The 23932-nt window shown below is 41.2% G+C and overlaps 2 protein-coding genes and 1 long non-coding RNA gene across 5 annotated transcripts in view; 1 reads left to right on the top strand and 2 right to left on the bottom strand.

Annotated features, from left to right (window-relative positions):
* Window positions 1-295: 295 nt before the first annotated feature.
* trim66 (tripartite motif containing 66) lies at window positions 296-15323 on the bottom strand. Of its 2 annotated transcripts, XM_088371791.1 has the most exons (19): window positions 15249-15323; window positions 15097-15160; window positions 12289-12491; window positions 11496-11679; window positions 9301-9430; window positions 8902-9018; window positions 8223-8337; window positions 7858-8004; window positions 7644-7761; window positions 6339-7150; window positions 4689-4907; window positions 4456-4585; window positions 4300-4375; window positions 4051-4219; window positions 3131-3975; window positions 2920-3043; window positions 2758-2832; window positions 2142-2294; window positions 296-2062 (listed from the first exon to the last, which is right to left on the bottom strand). In XM_088371791.1, exons 3-19 carry the CDS (start codon window positions 12295-12297, stop codon window positions 1826-1828), a joined length of 3660 nt encoding a protein of 1219 aa, XP_088227917.1. In that variant the 5' UTR covers window positions 12298-12491; window positions 15097-15160; window positions 15249-15323; the 3' UTR covers window positions 296-1825. The 2 variants fall into 2 exon arrangements, with proteins under 2 accessions (XP_088227917.1, XP_088227916.1); XM_088371790.1 differs by having other exon boundaries at window positions 15097-15321.
* A 1022-nt stretch (window positions 15324-16345) lies between these two features.
* dennd2b (DENN domain containing 2B) overlaps window positions 16346-23932 on the bottom strand; it is a 31826-nt gene continuing 24239 nt past the window's right edge. For both annotated transcript variants that reach the window (XM_088370847.1, XM_088370846.1), the window contains exons 13-20: window positions 23547-23687; window positions 23236-23384; window positions 18886-19063; window positions 18547-18588; window positions 18310-18421; window positions 17424-17663; window positions 17037-17123; window positions 16346-16712 (exon numbers count right to left, since the gene is read on the bottom strand). In XM_088370847.1, coding sequence (XP_088226973.1) covers window positions 16678-16712; window positions 17037-17123; window positions 17424-17663; window positions 18310-18421; window positions 18547-18588; window positions 18886-19063; window positions 23236-23384; window positions 23547-23687 — 984 coding nt within the window. In that variant the 3' untranslated portion in view covers window positions 16346-16677. The remainder of the gene's footprint in view (window positions 16713-17036; window positions 17124-17423; window positions 17664-18309; window positions 18422-18546; window positions 18589-18885; window positions 19064-23235; window positions 23385-23546; window positions 23688-23932) is intronic.
* On the top strand, window positions 20086-23929 carry LOC148400529 (uncharacterized). The gene is made up of 3 exons (XR_015857463.1): window positions 20086-20186; window positions 22157-22300; window positions 23207-23929. It is a non-coding gene; the product is annotated as an uncharacterized LOC148400529 (long non-coding RNA).

The raw sequence follows: 23932 nt of genomic DNA on the forward strand, positions 1-23932 counted from the left end.
AGTTGTGTCTAATTAGCATTTGGCAGTATGACTGCTGACTGAAAGGTCACCAACCTTGTGCAACAATGAAACTTAGCAAGTTGCCTGCTGACCATAGGGGTGTGCCACTGCCTTGTTCCTGTAGCGCGTCTATAAAAAGAAACACAAGAATAGCATCATTATACCATGTTTGGGACCAATTATATAAAGCTTAAAAGATTAAGATGTCTCCAAATGTTTTTTTTCTACCGAAAGGGAAACAGTGATCTAGCATTTTTTTTATAGCTTTATACAAGCGCAAACTAAAATGAGTGAATTTCATCAGTGTAATAACTTTATTTCTAAAGCACTTTTCAAAATAGGTTACAAAGTGTTGTGCACACAATATTGTGAACATATACTGTAAAGGTCCAGCTATCATCCGTTGAAAGAAGCAAAACCTAATAGGAAATTGTGCTACAGCTAAAGAAAGTTGCTTAGAATAACACAAGAGCAGGTCTGATTATCAGGAATAAATAGTAATATTGTATCTTACACAGTTACTGCATGGGCCTGAGATACTTGGGCTTACTGGGTAAACCATTTCCTGCAAATCTGGTGAGACTGAAACATTAAGAACAGACAGAAACGTAATATGGCACTATTAAAATGCACACATAAATGCACCGATTAAATACTATTGGTAAGTGGCACTCATCGTTTAATCCAGATCTAAGTAAAGTCTCTGGCATCTATTGTTTTAGTGGAAAAAACAAGCAGCAATTATTTCGAGCAAAACATATACTGTGTCATTACGTGAAGAAATAAAGTACAGTACATACAATGTATGCCACTATATACGCCTTTATATGCCACGGACTATAAATGACATTACAATTTGAATCAGACAGGAAGCTTGACTGTCTCTTATATATAAATAGTATTTACATTAATCAAGTGCAATCCTTTTAGCAACTATGATGAAATCTTAATATGACTTGTTGTGTAAAGTTACACATGTACACGTTTACTCTCACAATCTCAAAAGACAGATTTTCCAAACATAACAAATCAAGGTACTGTGTATAATACAATTTAGCTACATATGGGCAAGTGGTTGTTAGTGCATAAAGGGCGGGGGAATTTTAATGAACAAAATATGTAATATTTATAATACTATTATCTGCAACAGGTTACACAACCTAACGCTCAAAGCACTGAATTCGTTTCAAGATGTCATTATCACGTTTTTTGATTCTTCCAAGGATGCTCCCAGCACATTCCTTAACAACCCAAATGTTGAGCTAAAATATAATAAATCATTAAATAAATACAGATAAAAAAAATATATGTACATTTTTGGTGAATCCAATTCAGTGTTGTTGGTTGGATCGTATCAGATCAGGTTTTGGTTTGTGCTTATGTATGATATTCATAGCTATAAGGAAGTGAAATTTGACCAAGATCCAAAATTCCTTCTTGCTGCCAGGGAACCAAACATCAATATCACAATCAAAGCCACTTAGTGATTTTGTTACTGGAAAAGGTTTTAACCTTAGCACTCTGAGAGTGCTTTTGTTGGATCCATCAATCCATTCATTTTCTACACCACTTGAAGGCTATCCCAGATAACCTTGCGTTAATGTCAGGGTACACCCTGGACTGACTCACGCAAAAAACGTTCATTCTCACGTTTTAGAGGCAATAACGACTCAACTTTACAGACATACTTTTGGACTGTAGAAGAAAGCCAAAATAACAAGGCAAATACCAGCTCCACCAAAAGTCCCAACCTGGATCCCAACCCAAAGCAGATGCACGCTCGAGTTATTCCAAGAAAACACAATCGAAATACACCATTAATAGTTTACATGTGATGTCTCCTTGACTTAAGCGATTGCCTCCTCTTCCTCTTCCTGTGGCACTGTTCCCTCCGCTCCGGCCAGGAGCAACCACCCTCGGTTGCTCGGAAGGCCTCATCATACTCATCGCTGTCACTGTCCGCCTCAGCCACTGGGAAAACTCTGCCTGGGAACACTTCTTCCAGCTTGGTCGCGAAAAAGGCCTCGAGGTCGCGGCCCGCTTGCGCCACCTCCGAATCGGGCTGAGGTTGGACAGGATGACAAAACGCTCACAGCAATCGGCAATAACCAGAACATATGGAAGTTAATATATCAACTTACATAGTTGAACTTGGCACAGTTGTGGAACATGAGATAGACATCCGCCACAAACTGCTCGGGTGAGTTGTAATGTTGTGTGCTCCTCTTATTGAGTCGTGCTCGGATGATGGACAAGTCAATTGGCCTCTTGATGATCTGATAGTAATGACGAGCCTGCAACAAGAAGAATCAACATTTGATATTTTGACTTCAACCCTCAACCCAGCACCACTGATTTCAGATTCACCAACATTCATCCATCCTCTGATTGATTGGTGAGAGCAAAACTAGTCGACTTCTACAAGCAAAACATGTCCGTGGTGATCTGCACACATGACTACGCTTCATAATCTCTCTCTGGTGAATGCTGTTTCACTTTTTTATGTTTTTGTCACATTCTCTAAATATTGATTAAGAATTGATTATGTATGTGGCGCAGTTGCATACTGCCGATGCTATGTTGCAATCTGATAGCGATAGCTCCATTCACCTTGATAAGCGCAGCTAGATTCTTGGTGCCTCAAGGACAACATTGAAGACATCGCACAAATATTAGATAGATAATAAGAACTTCACTTTTTGCATGGAGGCTTTTGACTTGCATTAATTTTCATGAAAGAGGAAAAGCGACACTCACAAGTGGACTGACAGGCTCGTGAAAGGGAGCACTCAGGATGTTATTGAGGATCAGGAGGGTCAAACGTTCACATTTCTAAAAGATAGTTTTTAAAAATAGAGCAAGAGCACAAGTGAGCGTGTGAATCATCAGCAATGGTTTGTAAAAGGATTTCCCACTTACTCTCTGATCACATGCAGACAAGCCTTGCCCTGATGTGTGCTCCCCAGATGTTCTTCTATTTTCACAGTCATACTCAACTTCTGGTTGCACAACATCTCTGCACAAGCTGCAAAGCCAGTCACCTCTGAAAATGACAAGGAAACAGTTGCTTTGGAGACTAGTGCTGAATCGGTGAAAACTTGTATTCTGAGCAAGAGAAGTGGAAACTTACGAAGGGAAGCTTAGCAGAGGTGGGATGTGACACGACAAATGGTAAACCTTAGGACAGCGATCACAGCATAAAAGGTCCCCGCCGATCAGACACACGCCACAGAAGTCCTCACTCTCAGTTTCCTCATTGTCCGCCTCAACTTCTTCTGTCCTCTTTGGCAGGCCAGGATTTGCAATTAGAAGTGGCCTCTGAGCAGGTCCAATGGTGAAGTCTTCCTCGAGGTCAGAACGCAGAGGCTGTGGGTCATCTGGTGTTTCATGCTCAGATTCTATGTCAAGTTCAGACTCCACGGAGTCCTGAGAATCCACATGCTGATCGGACAAATGCTCTGAATCTTTTTCTGCGTCCACCATGGCGTCAGCTTCTGGTTGGGCATCTGATTCGGTTTCTGTGGCACCTGAGTCTGCATCAGCACCTAATTCTCCTTGCCCGTCTTCAGATCCTGCTCCTGAAGCTGATTCTGAAAATGCGTCACATTCAAGACTTGGATCAGAAGCCTCCATAGACTCGTTTCTGTTGCAGCTTTTCAGAACTTCATTCTCTTGGCCTGGACCTTCCAGTTCTGTCTCTGAGGAGAACTCCGGTGATGTATCGGAGTCGAATTGTTCTTCGACTTGAGAGGCGACAGCCTCTGCTGAGACTGACTTGGGGTCAGAGTCAGAGTCAAAGTCGGGTGCAGAGGTATTATCCAGAGGGTCATCAGGTGGCAATCTGGATGCTTTTGGAAAGCTGGCCCTTGGGCGAGTATCCCACTCACTGTCAACTGTGAGCCACTGATGATTTTCAGGAGACCGTGATGATGTGATTGCGTGGGTCTTTATGGTATCAGGACCTCTTGACACAGCCTATAAGAAAAAGAATGAGAAGAAATGTCAGTACTCTATATAGCTTTAGACATCCTGATGATACTTGTATGTTACATTGTGCCAGGTTTGCTGCTGCAAATTATCCTTCTCCATCGTGCCTGCAGGTAAGGGGTCGCTCTGCCTTCGTCCATGTGGGGGAAGTTGAGAGATAAGAACTTTCAGGCGTTCGAGGCAAACCACTGGAACTCTGGCTCTTTCGGAGTCCCTCTCAGAATCTCTGATGCTTCACAAGATCATGAGTGACAAAGTGTAAAAATTGTAAACACCTCAGCTTATATAAATACCACGCTTGACTCTGCATACCCGTTGTGACCGTTTCTTGACACACTGTGCCTTTCCTTGGCATCATGACGGCCCTCGTCATTTAAGTATGGAGGATCTAACAAGGGGGTAAATACGGAGCTTAAATCGCATCATCAGTGACGTTAATAAGTTTAAGAATTAGTCACTTCCCATCACCTGGCTCCGTTTTATAGGAGAGTAATGGAGCCCGCCGACTCCTGGTCAGGATTACGTCGGCTGAGGTTTCCTTGACAATGCAAAGAACACCATCTGAAGCTCTTCTCTGCCTCGAGTCTGTACCGACGTACTAAACACAAAATAATCACCATTACAAATTGTGTTTCAAGACTTCACCAGACACTCGAACTTAAATCTGTATCTGTATGGAATCTTATGGATGAAGTATCTACCTTCCTTGTTGTCATATTTGGAGCTCCCACATCAGGACTGTGAGTAGATCTGGTTGGCCTTTCAGAATAAGAGCCGCCGGCTGGCGCTGCTAGCTCTACAGGGATACTCTGTGAACGTATCTTCCCGCCTGTGCACGCTGAACTTGGGTTGAGTCTGCACTGCTCCACATTAGAGCCACAATTGTTGGCTGTCACAGACACGTCCAGGGACGTAGATCTCTGTGGGGAACACGCATGAGCATAACTCAACAGTGTTTCAAGCTGTGCCACATGCACAGGTGCACCTGTTTGTGTCATGAACAGCAGACAGAGCGAGGATGTGAAGACAACAAAAACATCAGTCAGAGCCGAGCCTGGCACTAATTCAAAGCAAGTGGTCCTTTAGAATCACAGCCGCATAGATTACTCTTATTGTTTATGCAATGAAAGGATTGTTTACAGCAATAACTACGGCATGTAAATTCCTCATTTAGAAAGCAGTGTGTTCCTTTCATGAAAGTAGAAGCAAGAAATTGCCCTTAGGTTTTGGGGGTGTTTTTTCTTTGCTTTTGTTTCTTGCTGCAGAAGTAAAGTTGAAAGAAATCTGAACAACAAAGAATGTTTTGGGGTTTTTTTTGCTTTGACTTGAGGTGCTAGTATTGTATGGTGGCATAATGTATTGCATTTGTCTGACATCGAATCGAGCGTCTTCAAAAAATTGAGACGAGTCTTTAGCTGGTGCAAGTGGGAGGCTGGAAAATCATTTGCTTTTTATACACACACCCTTCTTTCCAAATTGAGGTCAGGACGATACAGAGCACCTGCTCCTGAGGATCATGCGATTAAAACAGTCACCTGCTCCGTACCTCCTCAGCAGATATAGTATAAAGGATTGTGACCGCTTCAGAACATACTTTAATCCTTCTCAGAAATGGTGGGGCAATTTGTCAGTGTGCTAACGGAAGCTGAAATGAGTGTTCCACGATTCCCTGAGTGGCTCATTATCATGGCAGGTTAAGTTACAGGAGTCATTACGCTCAAGTGGGTTTATGTCATGTTCACAGGCTGTGACACAAAATAATGCATCTCGATGCTTCTGTCGCTCTCTTTGTGATCAAGCATCCTGAGGATTTTTAGAGGGATCATTATTGTGGTTGTGTCAGTAAATTGTGACTGTGTTTTTGGATGCTTTGATGTGAAATACGAAAATTCAGTTTCTCTGTCATCCTTTCGTCATGAAAGCAGAAACTACTTTGTGTTGTACCATCTGTTATCAGGCAAGCTGTCAGCTGTGAGATTTGATCATTCTGGCAGTAAATTAAACTGTGTGTTTTTAGTTAAAGGAGTTTGTAGATTGTAATTAAAATAGAATAATCTTGCTCTCTCTTAAAACACAAGTAAATCAGTCACTGCCTGGGTGCCACTATCATATTTGGGTATTAATTTAATAGAATTTTGTCTGTGCCAGTAAGTGAATGATATGAATAATATGAAATGGTTTTGAATCTGTGCCAGTTTTTGAGAAGTATATACGTACAGTAAGTATTTTATTCACTCACCGAACACATCATCTGCAGAACGTAATTCATTACTATTATGATTGTGCTGTTTTATTTAGTATTTTTTTAATTCCTTATTAAGCAATGCAATAGTTGGAAAACTTTCTCTCACCTGGCCAGTCGTTGGTAGTAACAGGGCAGGAGTGATTCGCTGCTGTTCTTTCCTCGCTGCTGAAGAAATCTGAACCTGTTGATGTTGGACAGAACTCTTCTCGCTTCTGTTGGGAAGTGGCCACTCATGTTCTGCCACAACTCTTTGCCCATGACTCTTTTCCACTCTGCATCGCTCGTCCTGACTTTCCTCAGCCACGACGTCTTGCTCCACAATCGTATCACAGAGTACCTCCTGCAGACTTGCGCTGCTCGACAACGTCTCCTGTGATGGGACGTGGCTAGGGTTTGACTGAGGTTGGTCTGCACTCTGCAGACCATTGCTGACTGGAAGCGACCCTCTCTGATGATGGTGACGGAGATGAGATTCAGGAAGTGACTGGGGCTCGGAGGTGCTTGCTTGTGGCTGGGATGCAGGCCTACGACTGCAATTACTCTGGATTGGTCCTCTGAGGGGGGCATGTGATGGAGGCGAAGGGCATTGGGAAGATGTTTGCAAGGCACAGGAGTCACTTGAGTCCCAGCACCTCAGCAGCTGCTGGCTCTGCACCTGGCACCCAGGGCCAGTTGGAACATAGCTGGACTTGTAGAGTGGACCTCCGACTTGGTTCTTGTCCAGATCTGTCTGAGAAGGCATGCCATGCAGGCAACACACTTGGGGCTCATAGCACATCTGGCAGCCACAGACAGGCTCTCGTCCTCTGTGGCAAACGGGTGGCAGAGCCAAGCATGTGATAGGCTGGGGCCTTAGAACGGTGGAGCATGACAAGCTCTGAGGGTAGTGGCAGTTTCCACCTTCCACAGTCAGCTGACCTGCGTAGCACACAGTTACAGTAGAACATATGCAGAAAAATGTCTCACTCAATCATTTATTGTCAGTAAAAAGTATGATTCAGGAGGGCTTGAAATGGTGCCCTGAAGTAAGGGGACTTTTGTAGTTAATAGCATTAAAATTAGTAGTATTAATTCTTACTTTATTTGTTTAAAATTTGTAACTTTTAAAAGAAACTATTCAGTAAGAGGCAACGTCTCAGCTGCAACTGTTATTGAAGGAGCATTTGAAATATGAGCCTGTGAGAAAAGTGACTGTTTATGTTCACATTTATACTTTAGAGCTCAATCAGTCATTTTCTTGCAGTTTGCTCAGTAAAAAGAAAATATTTAGAAACTGGATCATTTATATTAGGTGTTATTTTACATGAACATTATTGCAAAAATCTCATTTCATTCTTGTGGACTCAATCTCATGAGACTTTTTGGATTTGTATCTCGTCCCATCCCTATCGTCGTCTTGTTAGTATCTTACCTAAAGAGGACATCTGTTTGGTCCAGTAGCTGGCATCCCAATTGAATTTGATTTTCACAGGATTCCAAGTTTCAGACTGCAGTAACGAGTCACGCAATTGTTGCATTTGCAGAGAAATCTGAAAGGAAAAATAAATAGTCAAGTAAAGGGATTTACCATTTTATTTCCTTCCGCTTTGCTGGAACAGATTAACATCAGGATTCTGTTGGCGTACCAGTCTCCTGCTGAAGAGCACTGGGCCCCGGCAATGGTGGGTCGTTGCCCAACTGATGAACTTCTGCAAATGGTTGAGTTGGGCACATGTCTCTATTGCCCCCTGCAGCTGATCCTCCAGAGGCTGCTGTAAGTCCTCTGAAATTTTCTGCAGAGAAACAGTAACATCTTTTGTGGCCACTGGCACACAGAGACCAATCACCAAACGACTCTCCACTCAATTTCCGTACATGTTGTCTTAAGATAATTTGATTCAGCACACTGGGTTTTCGTTTGCTTCCTTTAAGGACTAATAACTGATTCCTTACACGTACAAACGCTAACTAGCCGAGAGATAAGAAGGAAAGAAAAAGAAAAAGTAATTACCTCCAGTTGCTCTATTAATAGGTTAGCTCGTTTGTTAAGCTCGTTCATCATAATCATCTTTGCCATCTTAATCTGGTTCTCAGCTTTCCTGTGTGCAATCTTAACTCCATGAACTCTGCAAAAAGACAGAAAATGGGAAATAAAGCTCATTTGGTAGGTCAAAAAAAAATCCCACTTGCATAAGATTGTAAAATAAATTCACAAAGCACAATGTTCAGTCTACAATGGATACAAAAGATCAACAAAAGCGTGTGTTTTTGTGATGGAAAAAAAATCAAGACACTAAAATGATTTCAAAACTTTTTTCCACCATTGATGTGACCTTATAACCTGTACAACTCCAATGAAGAAAAAAAAAATCTTGTTTTTCTGACTATATTTTGCTTTCTACCAGAAGCCTAAAGGTTGTGTTCTAACCCTGAGTACTGAGTTGTTCACAATGCCTTCACCTTGTGAAAATCCCGAGTTCTACCTGAAGAAAACAGCCCCAGAGCATACTTTGACTACATCCCAGGGTCGAGGAACAACAACAGGAGATTCATTTATGCATGCGCTAGCCTTGCCTAATAAAAACAGTACTTTGCCACCATTTAAAAAGAGACCATTTGTTATGTTAAGTTCTTGCTGTCACAATATGACACACAAGTGAAGTCACTAATTTCTTTTGACCCGAACCAACCTGTCCTCTATCTGCTTTGCATTGTTCTCCACTGCAGACCTCCTCTCTTCCACTTGTACCATTAGGCTTTCAAAGAGCCATCGCTGATCCTGGAGAGCCTTCCCAATCTGCACCACCCTGCACACATTAGGTGTAGCATTCACAGCAGGCACCGCAGACGGGAAGTTCATGAATAAACAACGCCAGAAGGAAATGCGTTTCTCCCGGGATGCAGGTGACCTTAGAGCCGACTGCAACATCACCGAAAAACAAAAGCATATGAATACTGAATAGATATGAGGTGAGCCAAGGGGAGTGTTTATGCAGATAGTAATGATAAAAGTCGAACTTTTTAACCTGCACTAAGTCCTTCTTTGCCGTGTCCTTGTGCTATCTGAGCGTGCATGTGTGAAGGCTGACCTGTGGGTTTTGTGGGAGGACAGGTGACAGCCGCTGCAGCAAAGGAGGTCACAAGACTCACAAAGCAGCTCTAGGGGCTGCTGTCCATGGGACTGGCATATAAGGAGGGAGCAAGGATACGACCCTGTACCTGACCAAAAAAAAGACAATATTCAACAGCAATTACAAAACAGGCAACTCGGGATGCACCAAGCAGGAGCATTTGTGCAACAGGTGTGGATGCATGATAACTAGCCGCCTCATTAGGGACATATGCACAGTGTAAACAAAAATCTGGAAAAATAGTTTTGAAGGACCTATTAATTTAACATTAGTGTATTGTTAACGGTGGCACGGTGGACCACTGGTTAGCACGTCCGCCTCACAGATAGAAGGGTGCGATTCAAACCTTGTGTGAAGTTTCTAGGAGTTGGTAATCCTCAAATATTGAATCAAGTCAACTGGCTTTGTCTTGCTTGTCAAACTGCTTTGTTTCTTGCATTGAAAGGAAAATATGCTATGAGGTTAACAATATGTTTATAATGGTTGGTGTAGTGTAATCGTAATATGGGGGCTTCCTTCACCAATGGGGCTGTAAACACAATATACACACAATACATCGTGCATATTTGCGATTGGACACTTGTGACTCACTTATTTACAAATATTTTTATGCACCTATACTATTCTGTTTTTGTGTAATATAAATGTATTGTTTTGGTGCCACCCTGTTGCTATCTTTGTGCTTAGGAACTATGTTGAAGTAAACTGAGAAGCTTTACGTACTGCTTTGGTGCATCTACAATATGTCCTTACTATTCATTGCTACAGATCATCCAACTGCATGAATTCAGACAATTATTTAAGTTTGCCACTACAAAACCAATCTGAGTGAGTCAGCAACAAAGAAAGTGAACAATATCTCAAGCGATCCAATCAAGTGTTTGATGCCGCAGCCAGCTGCACTCCAAAATAACTTTCATTCGCTTGGAAATAGGTCAGCATGGAGAGTGCCAAATACAGCCTTACTGCTCTTTGTTGGCCACCTCACCTCGGCTGACCCGCTCAGGCGCTCACTCACACTTGCGTGGCTTATGAGCGCAACGTTGTTCGGCGTTCACAAACCTAATGTGACTGCCCACTTCCTGTCTGCCAGCTCTTCTCATACTGCACACGTACTAAGACGAAGGGCTCATCATGAGCGAGCGCAGAGGACAAACGAGTGGTCTACAAAAGCTTCTACTCCACTTGAGACTCTTTAAATAGCTGCAAGCTAATATTAGCAAATAATGAAACCTTACAGCCTCTTTACAAATCTGGGACACTTATTTAAATAAAGGTGTGATTAAAATAGCGATCTTCAGGAACCATTTACCACTTTTACTAAAAGGCATACCTTAAATAATGGCCTGGGTGTATTTGAAGTACTGTATGCCTTTTGTGTTTTTAAAGAAGAAAAATAGGATAATGTATTATTAAAAAGACAGTGAAGAATGGAACACTTTTTTTCAAGTCAGACATTGTAGGTGTGCTCATCTTGGCCACCTGAGACAGTAATAAAAGGCAATAAAAGTTTGTCATTGACGTTTGATGTTTACTAACGATAGTTTTCTTGGTAAATAAAGTGGACAGGAATTGGTAAACGTAATTTTTTCGATGGGATGCAATATTTTAAATGAACAGCATTTCCTACTACAAATACTTTACTTATAAAGTATGTATACGATAGCTGCTAAAAAAATAGGCACATTTAAAGTATAACAGCAAATTTTGACATCTTTGATTGCGATTTCACTGAGAAATGATACTACTTTTACTAGAGTATTTTTTTCACTGAGTTGTTAAGTAATTATTTGGAGGACTTCTTTCCACAAGTAGTAAGCCATATTTTTGTAAATGTACAGTATTCTACCAACCTCCACTTGCTGAACCTTATTTTGCTGATTACTTTTATACCATACACTTGAAAACATACTGTATCTGTATTTTCACTTCCTTACTTTGCCAAAAAAAGACTTAATGATAGTTTTCCTCAACCTCCACAAATCATGACACTATCTTAAAACACTTGAATAGGAAAAAAATGTATATTCAACTGGACTTCTGATTGGGATCCGGGGCAGAAAACACAAGGACATGGAGGACCGAGAACACCAAACTGTCAGACGGGCCAGTATAGAAAAGTAGAATAAAGGACTCAATGAAAGAAGGCTTGCCTGGTCCAGAGCCGGAGCCTCTCTGGTGCAATTCGGGCTTTTGCTGGTCGTGCAGGTCTGTGCACTGGGATGATGCTGTGGCTCTCTGATGCTGATGCACATCTGTGCACTGGTAACACAACCACTTGTTGCACAGTGTGCACAAGCTCTGTGCAAGTGTCATCTCTGAGCACTCTGAGCAACTCTGATGAAGGGGAACAGAAGAAAACAACACTTTTAGCAAATAGAACAAAACAAAGGGGTGAGATCTTTTTGCATATTCTCACTCGATTATAGATTTGTTGTCACCCGGTAGACATGTTTTATTTGGATTACATTCACATGTTGTGTCTATGTTAGTAATCAACGTTAGGACTGAACAATTGACCAAATTCAAAACAACTTTGCAAGTAGTAGAATGTAATTTTAAAATCGCAAAGGCGATTGGGGAAAAAAACCAGCTAGTCAGTAGACTTTTTTTTTTATATATATGTGTTGTGTGTTCTACTTATTTCCTTATTTATTTATTAAGAGTCAAGTTAGGTTTATTGCATGACTTTATTGTCTATGAGCATAACTTTTAAGTGTCTATTGTAATCCTGAAGGTTAACTTCAGTGAAGCTTTCACCAGAGAAGATTCACTGATTAGATCAGCATGAATAATAATTTTGAAGGATATAAAAATATTTCTGCATGCATTTAGGAGTGCCAACAGAAACATACTGTCAAAACCTCAGCAGAACCCCAGTATGTGGTACACCAAAGCAACAAATCACACAGCAAAACAAATTATCAATGCAATCCAAAACCTTACCTTCTCCATTTCCGTGCCTTGGCAGAGTGGCGTCGCCTTTGCAAAGAAAAGCGTGAGCTGCCTGGCGCCTCCCTCGGCAGCGGGAACACCGAGAACGCTTCTACCTGAGGCTGGAAGCTCTGTACCCCGGAGGAGACCGCTTAGATGACAGCCTCACGGCACGCTCTCCTTCTCACTTCATCCGTGCGAAGGACCCCCCCTCGCTGCAGCGGAGGAGAGAGAGAGCAAGAGGGTGTCACACTTAAATTCATCCGCTGCTTGCACCGCACAAATTGGGAAAATGTCCCTTTTTAAATAAGACCATGCATAATAATTGGGAATTAGGGAGATGAGATAATTATGGTTTTCTTTTTTAATGGGGCAAAATTTCCCCAGAAGCTCTTTTCATGGAATGGAGGAGGACATTTGTTTGCCAGCAGGTAGGCAAGTCCAAAAGAAGGGTGTTTGGGACAAGACAGATGCAGCTGTGGCCTTCTTCCGTAGCCCTGTGTCAGCATGAGTGTGAGGGCATACAGGAGCTAATGTGGCTCATCAAAAGCAGGTCAGCCTCTGATAAGCTCCAGATGGGACCGGGTTACATTCCTGCAACCCGTGCTAAAATTATGAAATCAATTAAGATTCTCGCGCAGACTGAATGAGATCATTACAATCTAGACCACAGCCCGGATGGGTGATTACATCAACCGATATTAGGCCTTCTCAAATTAATAATTATCATCCGGAGTTTTAACAATTTTAAGGTTGACATAATCTCAGGTTTTCATAAAAAGGGTAACTGCAACTCTGTCAAAGATGATATGTGGCCTCTATGGTTTTTATATGGAAGTCATCACTTTATGGCAAAGAAAATGGAGCAGAAGATATGTAGTTCAAGGTTAAAGGCAATGATCCACAGATCACGTTTTGCTAGTAATTTCACTTCTTAGGTTTCTTATGTACTGCATACATTTATGGTCTAAATCTAAAGCAAAATACATCATACACCCAAAGTTGGGTCAAATTTTTTTTTTTTTTCTTGAAACATTATGGTCACTGTATCAATTGAAACACAAGGTAAAATCTGCACTGCGCAAGCTTTTATAGGTAAAAAAATAATAATTATCTCAAAAACCTGAAAAAATTAAATACACATGTTCAACTAGCTTCAAAAATATGTTTTCTGACCAGTTTAATAAGCCAATTCATCAGTTATCAGAATTATTTTCTCAAATTCACAAATCAAGATTGTGTTGCAAAAGCTCTCTGAAGGTGTTATTTGTCTGCCTGACAACAACCTCTGCAGCAGGCTGACCTACAAATGTGGTAAATTTCACATCCTTGGGTGCTTCAGTAGGGTGCTCAGAGCAAATCCGTTCCCCGCAGTGTGCCCATGGACCCAATTTGAAAACACAATTAGTCGGTCGTCATTCACTCGGCTTTTAATATGGGCACAATGGAACAAAAAGGGCACAGAGCTGTCTCCTGTTAGCTTCCATTGCACAAAGCTAGAATAACATGCCAAAGGCATCACAGTTTGTCTGTTGACTGCCTTTTACTAAAGACCCCTCGCAAGAGATTAAACATTTGCAGTCCAAATTGTGGAATGCACTTCGTTTTGAAACGAGAACTGTTTCTTCATGGAGTATTTTTTTAAAAGCAGATAAATGAATAAAATAAATACACAGGATGTTGAACTACATTGGTGTGATTTATTTTGTAGTTTAATTCAATTTAATTGTATTTATTATTTTATTTGTATTTTTATTGCATTATAAATGTAATTAACATTTCTTTATTCCAATGATTCAATTTGATTATTTTGATTGGAATTGTGTTTTACTGTAAAATAAATGACTGTATTCCACAAGTAGATTGCTTTATTTATTTTGTATTTTACTTTTAATGTAATTTCATTAGATTTCCAATGTTTTCATTTGTGTTTTCATTTTGATTTATTTTTGCGTTTTTATCCTATTATTTGTATTATTTTCTATTTTTTAGTTATATTCCGACATTAATGTCTTATTTGACTACACTCATCTGCGTTTTTGGTTGTGTTAACTATAAAATGTATGACTGATAACGTTACACAGTTAAATTGTTTTGACTCATTTTGGATTTTATTTTATTGGTCCCAACTGACTTTGGGTGAGAAGTTGGCTACGACGTAGACTGGTCAGCCAGCAACCAATCTCGTGCTCCCAGTACTAGAGTGACATTATGCAATTCTATTGTGCATATAGTAGAGTCTAAGTGGTATTAATTGTACCAGTAGCGTGCAGGTATCAACTATAGGCTGCACAACTTTGCCTCACCAGTAACAGTGTTGTCCCACTAATATGCCGAAAGTTGTCCAACAACTGTTCAGATTGATCATACGAATGATCATACAGTTGCAAAAGGAAGTAGAGTAGTGCAAAACAACTTTACGAATAGGACATATATGTGACTAGCGCGCTGAGGGCAAATGACGTTCTGTTCTGTAACTGTTCAAATGTGATAGTGAGAAAATAAATTCCCCCTCGCCTTGCGATAATGATCCACCTGAGCATTAAAATGTCTCAAATGCAAAAACAGGACAGTGAAGCGTCACAAGCCCCGCCTCCCGCATCAAGCGCCTGCAGCTTCAGCATCAGAACACATTTTGGGAGATGACGCACCTATCTATCGTGGCAGCGTGGCGCAGTATAATAAAAAATAAATCAACATTACACAACAACCCCCGACAACGCCGATCACAAATATTAGGTTTATCACTAATGCTGGCAAAATAATGTTTGGAGTAGTCCGAATGTGCTAGTTAAGTGCATCCTGAAGTAAACATCCTACCAGGTGTGCGTCAATTCCCTGTGCGCAGCTCCAGTCCCGCCGAGACTTTCTTTCTTCCTCTTCCCTGAGTGTGTCACAGCTTCAATGTCAGCCTCCCAAATTTTGCTTCGTGCACCCTTCTTCGACTTGTTTGTTAGTTTGTGTTTTTGAACCTTGCTCTCATGCAGCATCTCAAGCGTCGGTCACCGCCAGCGGATGTCGCTCTTTGGGCCGGTCAAATTTGGGAGCTTCACATCTCGCGAATTTATCGCGAGACTCCGTAGTTCTCGTGGATTACTTCTGACGTCTTGTATAACGGGTCATTTTCTTTCCTAATAAAAACAGAAATGTAGATCATTCACGGGTGATTATTTAGGCACTAATATTGTTTTAATACTGGCCACTTTGATCACTTCAACACATCATCATGGTCAAAAGCAACACTCTCATCATGAGGTTGAAACTTTGTGCTTAATTTTTCACATCCTTTCACCTATTTTCCCACGACACCACAGGTGTCAAACTCAAGGGGGTTAGGGTTAGGGTTAGGGTTAGGGTAGGATACGGCCAGATACGGCCCGCCACATCATTTTATGTGGCCCGCGAAGACAAATTGTGCATCAAATTCGTGTGTCATTATTAGAATTGCAAATTGTCTTCACTTTCAATAGTATCTTTTTTTTTAAAATATTTGACCAGTTTTTACTCGTCTGATTTGAAAAGGAGTTATTTGTCGGTTTGTTTTGTAGCTTTTGCTGTAGAGAATATGAGGTGCTCATACATTTATTTAGGTTGACAGTCATAATGGCCCTCCGAAAGTAGCTATGACTACAATGCGGCCCCCGAAAAAAATGGGTTTGACACCCCTGCACTACACTGTACTAATTCTGCTTCACTTTGGCAACTGCCTATAATAATTGCCCAATAGTAAGATTGCCTCTGAGTCGATGGTACTGCTACCATAGTTGCACACAGTGATTTCATCTTAGTTGGAGTGAAGAGTTAAGTGCAGACAAGCAGTGGAAAAGAAACATGTCAGCCCGAGTCAACGGGGAACTAATGAGAGCATGGCAGTGACAGCCACCAGAGATGAAACCAGACATAATTAGGTTAACATAGCTGCTGTTAGACTTACCAGGCCGTATGGGATTTCTGCAGAGGCCTCGGTGGATGCTGGGTGTAAGCTGCTTCTCTTTGGGACACTTGAATGATTTAGAGGAGACAACCAAAGATAGTGATGAAGTTTAACATGTACAACATGCATTCAGAGTTGTTTTAATGAAGATTTTTATTGAAAGATTGCAAAATATCTTTACAGTTCACCTTCTTGATGCACTTTAGAATAGATTCCATTGCTTCTGCCTTGAACTGATGCAGCATGGACGCATACAAACTGTACATTTTATGCCATTGTCGTGTCACATACACTCTTTACAAGTCTACCAGTGGTTTCAGTATGGCCAACCGGCTGTGTATCCTCCTGCCATGGTTATAGTTCATACTCTGACCAGTATCAAGGCCAGCTCACATTGAAATATGTACTGTACAAGTTTACATAAAATAACTGCAGAACGCCAGGCTTGAAATTGGGACGTGGCCACCTCAGTTCTTCTTGTGGAGAAACTTCATTTTGCTCCCTGGAAACGTCCAAACAAACCATAGTAATTAGTTTTTATGTAACACACCTTAAATCATTTTGATAGCACAGTTAGAATAAATAAAAAAATGATTAACGGCTAGTCATAGTTTTATATTTCCCCATCCATTTTCCATAATTAGGGTCGTGGCTGAGCTGGAGCCTATCTGAGGTGGCTTTGGGTTCCACAGTCAATTACAGGACACATATAAACAACCAACCACATTGAAAAACACTCCTATGAACAATTCAGTCTTGAATTAAACTAATACTGCACGGATTTGAATTGCACTCATTCTTTTAAGAAGTCCATCAGAAACCTCACCAAGGCCTTTGAGGAACTTGTTGACGCCACTCTGTTCCGTGTCTGGCAGCTCCTCCAGATACTGATCCACCCTCTGCTCGAACAGACCTGTCCCGGTATAGCCACAAGAGGTCAGTATTACTCCTGCGGTAAGCAGTACAGCTTGAACACAAAGGAGGTCAACACTCGAAACAGAGTGGGAATATGAAAAGCTGTTTGAACGTATTCCTTTGATAACAACATGAAGCCAAAGTTGTCAAATATACAGAAGGGGAAAACTGTTACTGGTAAGACACAGTCATCCTACTAGCCAGCCCACTGGACTAGTATTATTATCTCAAGCAGGACACAAAAGATATCAAATAAATGGTCAAATTGCATTCCTTATGTGACAAACTGAGAGCCTACCTTTGGCACGATTCTTCCTGAGCTCTCGGTCTTGGATGAAGCCGGCGAACATCTGTGACTCCATAAAAACCCCCAGGAAACGGCGAATGCTCTTGGACGCCACCGACTTGCGGAAGGCGTCCCTCTGGAAAAGGCGCTCGCCGCGTTCGTTCTGGGTGATGAACAGAGAGTAGTGGCCGATTGTCTCCAGGAAGAAGCGAATGAAGGCCTCCGACACCAAACTGTTTAAAGAGTTGTACTCTGCAAACACACAAAAGGAGAAAATAACTTTGGATGGCAGGCTGACATGTTTGAAAGGAAAGAAGAGGTCTTTTAGTTGCTCCTATTTTAAGGAGAAACAGAAGTTTGGCTGGACTGGGCAATAAAATGCACCCGCTGCTCTTGACAGCACAGTGCAGATTGAGCTACACGGCTCGTAAACTTTCCGTCCACTGGGCCTGAAATTAACGAACAAGTGATCTCAATTAATGGACACTGTAGGTTTATGACCTTCAAGTCATTCCCCCAGTATCTCATTGAGCTCACAAAATCACAAAGCCACACAGATGGTCAAAAAGACTCCTCCAGAAACTGCCTGAGGTCAACATTTGACATTTTGCTGCCTTTCAGAGACACTTTCCTGTTATGTGTACTGTCTTCTTATACTAACTGCATCACACTAACTGATGTGAAATCCTCCGAATAAATTGTGTTATACAATAGTGTTTGAATTTATTAAAATGTGCCTTTATACTACTTAATGTCATTGGGTCACGGAAAGAACATGTCATCAAGCAGCGCAATTTCTTTTTAACTACGTATACATATTTGCATATAGAAGGTATTGTTGTACTTAACACGGAAGGCATGTTCTGTGTCACAGTGAGATAGTTTGTCGCTTCTTTACCTTCGTCCGACTCGCTGTCTGAGTCCTGACTGATGATATCATTCCTCTGCTCCAGCGCTTGTTCCAGAGCTGCTTGAAGTTTCCGTGGCAACAGCGAGGCCTCGTCATCCATCTATAAACATACGTATAAAAAGACAAACAGCACAATCACTTGAGATAAACAACATTTTACGGGATGATTTTCAATGTGTTTTACAGCCTTGTTAAGGCTCATGCGCCACACGTTAAAGGACAAACCTGTCTGATGAAACGGTCAGTTCCGAGGTCCACCATTAATGCCTGATGAGAAGAAGAAAACTGTCAGAAAACAACGACATCGCCTCGCTATTGTTTACACTCACTAAGCACAACGTGATGACAACAGTGGTATCAAAATATTTGTGTTTGCAAAATAGGGGTAAAAAAAAATGTTTGTGACATAACAGACAGAATAGAAAACCAATGGAAGTATAGAATTGTGAAAAATGGTTTGATACATGCGACAACTACAACATACAAATAAAACTGCTTTACATTGGTCCATCTAATCATTTTATAAAATTGGTAGTGAGGTGAGGACAAACACACTGTACTCACTTCTTCTACAGGCAATTCTTTGAGCTTGGGCAAGGAGTTGGACAGCAGCCCCACCAAGAAGGGAGTAGGACAGCAGACAATGTCCAACATGGACCCGGGCAGAACGGGGATGAAGGTGTGTTGCCAGGAGAAAGGGTAGAGTAGCGCGACCACGGCATGCATGCAGCTGGACAGCGTACTGGCAGAGGGAGGGAGACAAACACGCATAATTACATCACTGCATTGTAGAGGCCACTAAATGAATCTGCTATGAACATTTTGCAAATGTTGTTCCCTATTGGGGCTTTGTGGTGACCACCATTAGACAAACAGGGGGAAAAAAAACTGAATTCTGTCACCACAGAATTTTTCAGATTCTAAACTACAGTAAAATGATACTCGGAAGAGGTCAGACCTCTACCAAGGCTAGGGTTGCAAAATTCTGAAACTTTTCATGTGAAGAAAATTGCGCAATTGCATCTTAGTCTAAAATAAGTGCCTTAATTGGAGGACCTGTAGTTGAAAATAAATGCTGAACACTCAAGCAAATTTTCATACAAACCAAGTTGAACTTTTACTTTTTACATCCCAAAAGTGACTTGGGTGAATATTAAGCTATTAGTGTTATAAAGTTGCTGATCCTTCATACTTTGTCCTTTTGTGGGAATTTTGTTTTATTTACATACAAATTTTCATGACATTTTTTATCAAAAAATAAATACTTGTGATACCTTATAATACTAAACTTGTTTTAGTATACTATTAATTTAACAAAATGTTTCAATATTTCAATTTCTTTCTAGTAACTTTCTTATTCAAGCCATGCTTTTTGTTTTATTATTAAAATATGTGACAGGCCAAGAAAAAAATGTGCAGTGGGCCGTACGTATAGCCACACACTTTATTGACTGCTATGATAAAATGAAATACATTTGTGTGTGAACCCACGTCGAGGCACATGGACACAGAGGAGTTAGTATGATGAATTATTGAGTCACAACCACTGAACATGCTGCAACAGTTAAATCGGAGCCCCGTTGACGCAAATAGCCCCAAAAATGCAGCAGTTCTGTTCCCTTTTGACAGCTGCGGTATAACATCCAGATCCCAAATAGCAGCCCGTCTTTCTCACGATCCGTCACTTGTTGACAGTGGCTGACCCTCCTCTTCTTCCTCCTTCCCCCTCGTCCGCTACGTACGCTGCAGTGCGTTTCACAAGAGAGTGAAAATAAACTGCGGCCCGATCAGATACACACATACGCACACAACAGAGGACCAACAAATCAGTATGGATCAAGAACAAGACCCAAGGATCAAACATGGTATGCAAACACGCCCCACTTGAGATACACTTTTAATGAGAAATGTTTATCTGTGCTCGCTGTCATCAAGAGTCAGCATAAACAAAAGCTGCTCTATCCTTTCTCATTTCACAAACACACACACACACACAGCCCAGTGAAACATAATCAATCTGTACTGATAGACTATGATAGCATGTTTGGTCATTTGGAGTGAAAGGATCATTGCTAAAATATGTTTTCTTGACAGGGTAGAATTAAACTCCATTGGTTGAAACCCAAATTGCAGCATTTTCAGTCAATAAATAACAAGGAGCGCTTGTAGTTTTGTTTTGGCCGATGGAAGGCTTGATAATTCCAAACAGATCAGGTCCCAACAGGGGCTGATGGGGCACAGATCTCGGAAGAGCTTCCTCACAGGCTAAACACAGACACACAAATGGTGATACCAAAAAGATCACTTACATTGAACCGCCCCCGTACCACCACCACACACACCATGGGGGAAGATGAACTTGCAGTGAAAACACTCAGCACTGCCTTTGCGGGCCACGTAAAATGATGTAGCAGGCCGTATCTGCCCCCCGGGCCTTGAGTTTGACACCTATGCTCTAAGTGGTAGAAATATGAAGTATCTACAGGTTGTAAACAGTTCAGACTATTTCCATATCAAACATGTTGAGGACTTATAAGTGGACTCCAAGTCTGTTTATATATTTGAAGAAACTGTTGGAATGTATGGGAATGTTAACGAATGTCATGTGGGTGGGTAGAAAATCAGTTTCACTCCAGTGAGAAGCTATTGTCACTGATGATTTTAAAAAAAAAAGTACTGTTTGCAGGCTGTACAGAATTCCAATTTCTGCAGTAATTGGGTGAGTTCACTTAGAAGAAGGGTAAAAATAAATTGTACCCTTGTAACAACAAATAGTTCTGACTTTCTGCTCTCAGGTTCCTAACACAACTACAGCCATCCTTAACATTCAAATAGCTTCCCCGTGCGCGCTCATCTGAAAGCAACCAGAGAATGATGGAGACTCTCAAGAGGGAAGGAGGGGAGGAGGTGAATAGGCAAAGGTTGTCGTTAAGTGTGCGGGCGTAAACTGTGATGAGTGAGACCAACTGATGTGAAAATCAGGTGGTCCGCCTCCTCCTGACTTGTCTCGTTTTTTGGACAACACCACATTTTTTTGAGTGTGTAGCTTTCAAAAAGATATATACAATATAAATAAACATTCAATCATATTACTAATCGTTAAATGCAGTAAAGTGCGGTGATCCCGCTCAGAAAATCAAACACTATCAAACAAAGTGATCTGCTACTATGGGTTTTATTACTAACACAAGGGAAGGCAATGAAGTCTGAAGTAATAAAAATAAGCTGATAAATATGCTGACAGTTTGAAAAAAAAAATGTATAAGTAGGATGACTATTTTTTTGCACACAAGGCAAAAAAAGTCCATTACATTTATGGGATGGGAGGAGCTTTATTTTGTCTCTATTTTGTGATGTGTTCTGTTGCTGTATTGTTGTTTTACATTATACGTTCTGTCAAGTGCAAAGTAAAAAGTTCTGTTGTGTAAGCGCTCTATAAATAAACATTTATGGTGTTGTATTGTATTTCTTACGGAGCAATAATCATTTTATTATATTCATTTATCATATAATTTTATTTCTTCATGAGTGTATGATGTGTTTAGCATTATTAACTAATTGAACTTGACAACAGAGTGCTCACTCCCAGTCTCTTCAGTTTACCGAGTCAAAGGTGGCATAGCCGATGGTGATGTCATCCAGTTAAACATTCGACATGTAAGAACAAACGATACGTTGAAAATAAATTACCCTTAAAGGAATGTAGGATAACAATGTCCTTGAAAGTGTGTGAAATTCCAGTACAATAGTAACATGCAGACTGAATGGCTACAGAACAAAGAACTATTGTCCAACAGCTTTTCCTCTCACTGTTTCTCTCTTTTTTTGGATGTAGATTTCGAGGGAAAGACGCATACATAATGTTCCACGGAGGAGCTATTTTGGGAATGAATAACGTGCCAAGAGCCCAGAGGGAGCAGCCCTTTTATCATGGCAGCCATTAATACGACATTGATGCAAGGAAATAAGAGCCCTGCACGTAAGCATGCTTACTAATCCAAACAGAGAGCCATTAGTCAGCAGCTCCACTGACTCTATCATTAAGTCTTGTAGATTTTGTAATTACAGACATGATGCGCGTTTCGTGACTCACGATGTTATCTCCTGTAACATCGACCGTTTGGTTTTGTGGTTTCGTGTCAACACTTGCACACGTGGGCTGACGCGTACGGCGTCAGAAGACAAACGGTAACAGCCGATCAGCACACAGGAAGTGCATTCTGTCCCCTGCGCAGTCACTGCCCTCGCTGATGTTTGTTTAAAGTGGCCTATTTTGCGTGGGGACTCTTTTGCATCTCCTCCCTCGCCGCCAGCGTTTGAAAAACGCCTCACTAGCCTGCGACATGTCGACATGCCGGGTCTCTTGAGACTCCTTGCGCCTGACTTAGAGAATATAATTGCCGTACTTATCTTCACTCATCTATTTGTTACTTCTTCCCGGTTTGTGGTGGATGACGTAGGAAGTTACAAATGGATTCGAATGGCATTTGTTTCCGAGTGAATGCTGCATTTGTGTCACAATGACGTACGTGGCAAGCAGTCAAAATACATTGTGTAATCAAATCTTTTATCTGGAGCTCCACCTTAATCTAACAGCTTTTCCCTGGCCCATCAAATACGTTTTGTGGCAGTAACGTATGAGTTTGTGTCACTGTGCCAATAACTATATTTCAGCCAAATTTGGGGTGAAAGGGAATTTGAGCCATTTTTTTTTATCATGGCTAGTTCAATGAGGTTCTCACGAATACTGTATCAATTGAAACTAACCCATACCAAATACTGCAAATATTTTCAAAGTAAATGCTTCTGATTATGTTTTTATTAAATATGGATAATAAGAAAACATTCCACCTTTAATGCAACAATCAATCTGACATTGTTTTAGTGTTTGCGAACTACGGCAGGGAGCCTCACCTGAGTTTATCAGCCACAAAGATGACCCTGCGCTCCAGCAGAAGCGAGGCAAAGACCCGAACAACCTGCCGAACGCCCAGGCAACCAAACAGACTGTCAAAGTCCACGTGCTCCAGTCTGGAGTCGGTGGGCCGCCTAAGCTCGATGACCTGAACAACCACAGAATTAACATCTAACAGTGTAGAGCCAGATAATATCACGTATTAGAAACAAGAAGAGGCTTTCACCAACTTGCCGTTTAAATGACAAGTACAATGAGCATTTAATGTATGTGATGAAAGTGCTAACACAAATGTGTTGACTGTTCTGACCTCATTTCCCGCACCGGGCAGAAAGGTCTTGACTTTGATGAGCTTTCCGGGCGCAGGAAAGGGAGACTCCATCAGGCTCCTCATGAAGGGATAGACCAGCGCTGCTGATACCCCTCGCCGCCGCTCGACCTCATCTAAGATCTAGACGGCAAGAGTGTGTAACATTAAAATTTATTTTTAACACTAAGCCTGCTGCAATTTGAATTATAACATTGTTCTCACCATACACCATAATCAAAAGTGGGCATATTTAATTTGTCTGACCAAAGAATAGCTCTGGGAATTCCGAAACTAAAATAACTAAACAAGAACAAACATAGCGCCGTTTGAAATTGAACCAAAACCACCCACACCGCTTATCTAGGGTACATGTGCTTGAGTGTGTT

Source organism: Syngnathus floridae, chromosome 3 (genome assembly GCF_059516105.1).
Source record: "Syngnathus floridae isolate MCC-2025c chromosome 3, RoL_Sflo_1.0, whole genome shotgun sequence".
Taxonomy (NCBI): Eukaryota; Metazoa; Chordata; class Actinopteri; order Syngnathiformes; family Syngnathidae; genus Syngnathus; species Syngnathus floridae.